The sequence below is a fragment of the Quercus suber genome, unplaced genomic scaffold (genome assembly GCF_002906115.3).
Source record: "Quercus suber isolate HL8 unplaced genomic scaffold, Cork oak 2.0 scaffold_20, whole genome shotgun sequence".
Classification (NCBI taxonomy): domain Eukaryota; kingdom Viridiplantae; phylum Streptophyta; class Magnoliopsida; order Fagales; family Fagaceae; genus Quercus; species Quercus suber.
This window is the reverse complement of record NW_027069485.1, coordinates 2264787-2270271: the sequence shown is the minus strand read 5'-3', so window position 1 is coordinate 2270271 and position 5485 is coordinate 2264787. Positions and strand designations below refer to the sequence as shown.

The window sequence follows — 5485 nt, the reverse complement described above, 5'->3', positions numbered from 1 at the left end:
GCAATTTAGATTTAATTTTATAAAATTTTAGAGTTTTGTTTTTCTCCTTGCGACTTTCTGTCTGCATCAAGTTTAATCCTTGTACTTGCTAACTTAGAATTTAATTTGTTTTCTAAAATCAGTTGTCATTACTTATTAGCATTTCCCCCTTCAAGCTTAAAAAGTTCTCTTAACGAACCACATCCCTTAAACATGAATTCAAATAATTCATCCCAACCCATGATCTACCGATTCAAAGTTTAACAAAAGGTATAGAACAACATGTAATCAGGTCGAAAAACCGAGAATTAAAATGCTCTCAAATACTACCTTCCACTTACAAGTAGGAGAAAAAAAATTAGGGTATTAATTCTCCCACATACTTCTTATTGTATATTGTTTGTACACATTACTCATTTTATGTTTTAAATATGAACATCAATAAAAAATGTGGTCATAGTTTGTGAAATTATAGACTTTTCAATGAGTGTGAAAGAATAATTTTCCATTGAAATAAGACATGGAGTCGGATTAAGTTGGTTCCCATATCCAAAACCAGATGCTGCATTCACCACTAAAACAGTAAAACCCATAGTTTATTTTGAGTTCCAAATTAAATTTTGTACTAGTTTACTACCCCACTCATTGATGAAATGGGCTGGAAAGAGCAGATGCAAAAATCCAAGTAATAAACCATCTTAAAACTCCTCAAATGTCCACATAACCTAACCAACCTATTCCATTTATTCCCACACTTTCCTTTCTATAAAATTCCATTTTCTCATCCTATATCTTTTTCTTCGCGTATTAATACTCAACTAAGGTATGGTTTTCTTTCGAGTAATTAAATGAACAACAGCAACAGTTGTGTAAAGAAAACCATTTCAAGGCCTCCGACCCCAAGGTCCCAAACTTTAACGTCTGATTAGGTGGGAAAAAATAATGTGAAAATAGACAATTGATTCTTAAAATTTAAGTCAACTTTTATTTTAGTTTTTAAAATTTGAAATGTTTCTTTTTAAGTTCCTTTTTTTTTTTGGTTGTTGCAAATGCACAAACTTTCATCCCCTTAGTATTGCCATTATAATGGAGCACCCCTGGTTTTGTTGAATTTTTCAATATAGACAAGAATGATAACTATGAGTTTACTAATTTGATAGTTGATATGTTTACCATGCTTTTAGGTTCACTTCTTTATAAGATATCGTATAATACGAGTATGATTTCTAAGTTAAAATCAATCATATAATTTTTCGACTTCATACCTAAAATACAACATACAACATCTAAAGAATTAAACGAAAACCTAAACAAAAACGACTAATTTGGGAACATAAAAGGCACACAATATACCTAAAATTTGCCAACTGCTAAACAGGTTCTCAAATCTCAAGCATATGATGATTGATTCTCAACTCTCAAGAAAAAAAAAAAAAGTATATGAATATAAGGGTGAAAGTGTAATTTCAAAATGAGAATTGACAATTTGACACCTCCGTCCTTCCACAGCTAGTCTTATTTTATTAGTATTTTGAACTTACTACGTACTCCTTGTGTGAGAGTGAGTGAGAGAGAGAGAGAGAGAAAGAGAAAGAGAAAGAAAAGAGAGACGTTGGATATCATATGCCCTGTGGAAATTGACAGTTACCCCTTTTAGCTTTTGAAATCAAAAAACCATTTTTTTTTTTTTTTGAAAACCAGAATCAAATATAGTCCCCAACCCCTCTCTTCTCATCTTCATTTCTCAAGGCCTAGTTAGCTAGCTATCAATATTCAAAACCCCAATACCATGCTTGAGCTCATTGAATTATTATAGAACAAAAATTAAAACTTTAGAACCAACACTGTTACACTGGCTCATTTCCTTTACTTGGCTTTTGGGTTTCGAAAACTTGCTTATTCAAAAAAGGTTCGGATGGCAACTTTGGCAAAGAAGAGTGAAAATTCTCAAAAGAGAAAAGATGGGTCTGGATCTTTTGGTTCGAGCACTGAGTCTAGAGAGAGCAGTTGTTGCAGATCGAGCTCAGAGGCCTCGAGTGAGGAAGCTAAAGCAAAAGGGTCTTCTTCGCCGCCACTGTTGGGTTGGCCTATCCACAAGGCTGCTCAAGTGAGCAAAAGCTCGGTTCCTGATGTGGGTGAAGCTGAAAAGAAAGACGATTCGAAATTTAAGAAAATGGGTTCCAAAAATTCAGGTTTGTTATGTTTGATTTTCTAAGAAAAATGTGAAAAAGTTAAAAAACATTTCAAATTTTGAATTTTTTCACTTATGTTTTGAAATACATGTATCCTATTCATAGCTGAGTCCAAAATTTTGGGAGTAACACATTGTTGTTGTTTTGGTTAGTTGAGCTATTTTGGAAAGCCAAAGAAAATTTTAGGATTTTTCAGAAGTTTTCTTTTCTTATGTTGTCTCAAGGGCCAAACAGAGCCTTAAGTTCTACACTTTCACTTTTACCCGTCTCTTTTTGTTGTCTGACTAGCTTTTATTAATTATATTGAAACAGAGATGGATATGATGAAGGAAAGGTTTGCAAAATTGTTGCTTGGTGAAGACATGTCAGGGTCTGGAAAAGGAGTTTGCTCAGCATTAGCTATCTCAAATGCCATTACCAATCTCTGTGGTATGCTCTTTCTCTCTAAGTTTAGTGTTTGGTGGAATTTTCCTTCGGTGAATTACAATATTGTCACTTATTTTAAATCCGTACATTGTGTAGCTACCATTTTTGGGCAATTATGGAGATTGGAACCCTTGCCTACTGAGAAGAAATCAATGTGGCGAAGAGAGATGGAGTGGCTACTTTGTGTCAGTGATCACATTGTAGAACTGATTCCCAGTTGGCAAACATTTCCTGATGGAAGCAAACTTGAGGTAGTGCAAATACTTGTCCTAATTTCAGCTCTGACATTAGTAGTTTTAAAGAAATTGAACTTAAATTTAGTAAAATACTGTCTGGTTGCTGGGGAAGAAAACATACAACTGTTTGAATTTTGAATCTTAAATTATTTACGTTTTAAACCTGTGGAAGTAAGTTTGAAGTACCAACTTAAAGTAAGTTCCATATCTTAATAACTTCACTCAATATCTTAAAATAGGTTCAATGCTTTAAGATGTTACTTCCAAATTTAGTCTTCCCATATTGTTGTCTGTCTTTAACCAGAGCTAATAGCCTAAAGTCATTAAAATTTTGCTGTTTATGTTAATTCTTCCAACCATTGGTATGATCTAGCAAAGATAAATGTGGACAAAACCCAAAAAGGAATATCAATTAAAGAAGTGGGATGTAATTGGACAATTAATTCAGTAGTCCTTGTGCATTCTGCAGGTCATGACTTGCAGGCCGAGATTGGATATTTTTATGAATCTCCCGGCTCTGCGTAAACTAGACAACATGCTTCTTGTAAGGTTCACTCATACTTGTTTCATATTATACTGTTTTTCTATTTTAGTAATCATTCTTAATTTGTTAGGCCTTTTATGTTGTGGCAGGATATATTAGACAGCTTCACCAGTACGGAGTTTTGGTATGTTGATCAAGGTATAGTAGCCCCAGATGCAGATGGGTCAGCCTCTTTTCGCAAAGCACTTCAGAGGCAAGAGGAGAAATGGTGGCTACCTGTACCCCGTGTCCCTGCTGGTGGCATCAGCGAAAATTCGAGAAAACAGTTGCAGCACACACGCGAATGCACAAATCAAATATTAAAAGCTGCAATGGCCATAAACAGCATAGCTTTAGCAGATATGGAAGTTCCTGAGTCATACTTGGAAGCTCTTCCTAAGGTTTGAAAATTTAGCATAACAGAATCAAGATGCATTACTTATTCATGAATTCTATTTAATTGGTGTCTGACTTGCAATTTATTTATGAAACTTCCTCTTATTGTGAGCTCTCCCACATTATTCTGTAAAATCTAGAAGTCATAATTTTTTAAAGTAATATACTTGATGTATTTTTCCACATGATTTCTTGATTTTTCTTTAGTCCTGAAATGTTCATCATGCAAAGTTTACCTGATATTGAACTCCTGTTAATTTCTCTTCAGAATGGACGAGCCTGTCTAGGGGAAGTTATCTACCGCTACATCACATCAGATCAATTCTCTGCGGAGTGCCTACTTGATTGCCTCGACTTATCCTCAGAACATGTTGCTCTAGAGATTGCCAACCGTGTGGAAGCCTCAATATATGTATGGCGTCGAAGATCTCACTCTAATTCTAGACTCCCACCCAATCCAAACCGCTCCACAGCAAAGTCCTCATGGGAGCTGGTCAAGGACCTAATGGTTGATGGGGACAAGAGGGAATTTCTGGCAGAAAGAGCTGAGGGCCTCCTGCTTTGCTTGAAGCAGCGGTTCCCTGGTCTAACTCAAACTACTCTTGATACCAGCAAGATCCAGTGCAACAAGGTTTAAAGTCTTACCCTATGATCAACTTGTTCCTCTCAATGCAATTTCCTTCCTCTTTACTTAAACAGAACTTCTTGTTTTTAAACTTTTCAGGATGTTGGAAAATCCATTCTTGAGAGTTATTCAAGAGTTTTGGAGAGCTTGGCATTCAATATTGTGGCTCGTATAGATGATTTACTCTATGTAGATGATTTGACCAAACATTCAGATAGACTTTCGTCGACTCCTACCGTTAGTGTCATTTCTCATAAGACAGTTTCAATCCCATACTCACTGTCTGTCTCGAGCACTCCATACAAAACAACAACGTTTTCCACTCCAAGCTTTTCACCTAAGCCACTCATTAGCCCTGCCAGGGGAGAGAGAACTCCTTTTCTCATTAGCAACAACAACAACAACAACAACAACCAAATCAAGCCTCCCCGTCGTGGATTTGGAGTGAAAAAAGCTTTGACAAATTATCTTGGCGTTGACACAAAGGCAAGGATCTGCGGCAATCCAAGTGAAACTTTAGCTGCAAATCCAAATCAAAGTGGCACAGAACGTTTGGGATATCAAAAGGAATCATCAGCCCAGCAAAAGGGGCCCAAATATCGCCAGGAACTCTGAGGTTTTCAGGGTAACAATGGGGTAATAAAATATGCGGTACAGTCAGAGAACTACAGAAGTTTATTATAGAAAGCCTTATGCTCTAACCAATTATTTGTAGTTATGAGTTGGGGGAGTTTAATGTATTGGTTGAATTGAGTATCTATGGTTTCTTCTTTTAGCTTTAATCAGATTCTGGTTATACTAAACCAGTACATTTAGTTTCGTTAATTTTTGTTTGCATTTCAATGTAGTTGAAAGCAATGTAGGCGTGAGCGTGCTTGTTCAAATATCTGTGTAAATGACTTAACTTATTTTCTGTATGTTACTGCCACCATTTTGGAAAGTGAAGATTTGCTTTTAAACACTAACCAAAAAAAGAAAAGAATAAACAGATGAGCATGGACTACGGATTGCTAAAAGTCAAAACAAAGTTAAAAAAGGGGCATTCCGAGAATTGAACTCGGGACCTCTCGCACCCTAAGCGAGAATCATACCACTAGACCAAATGCCC

General features: G+C 35.9%; 1 protein-coding gene and 1 non-coding gene across 2 annotated transcripts; one reads left to right on the top strand and one right to left on the bottom strand.

Annotated features, from left to right (window-relative positions):
* The first annotated feature begins 1540 nt into the window (after positions 1–1540).
* On the top strand, positions 1541–5317 carry LOC111984077 (rop guanine nucleotide exchange factor 5). Its single transcript, XM_024015700.2, has 7 exons — positions 1541–2171; positions 2484–2600; positions 2694–2848; positions 3303–3377; positions 3467–3757; positions 4021–4383; positions 4477–5317. Exons 1-7 carry the CDS (start codon positions 1895–1897, stop codon positions 4990–4992), a joined length of 1794 nt encoding a protein of 597 aa, XP_023871468.1. The 5' UTR covers positions 1541–1894; the 3' UTR covers positions 4993–5317.
* Positions 5318–5413: 96 nt separating this feature from the next.
* On the bottom strand, positions 5414–5485 carry TRNAP-AGG (transfer RNA proline (anticodon AGG)). Its single transcript has one exon. It is a non-coding gene; the product is annotated as a tRNA-Pro (tRNA).

Coding starts and splice junctions, on each gene's coding strand:
- LOC111984077 (XM_024015700.2), top strand. CDS start 1,895: ATGGCAACTTTGGCAAAGAAGAGTGAAAATTCTCAAAAGAGAAAAGAT. Junction 2,172..2,483: donor AATGGGTTCCAAAAATTCAG/GTTTGTTATGTT, acceptor ATATTGAAACAG/AGATGGATATGATGAAGGAA. Junction 2,601..2,693: donor TGCCATTACCAATCTCTGTG/GTATGCTCTTTC, acceptor TACATTGTGTAG/CTACCATTTTTGGGCAATTA.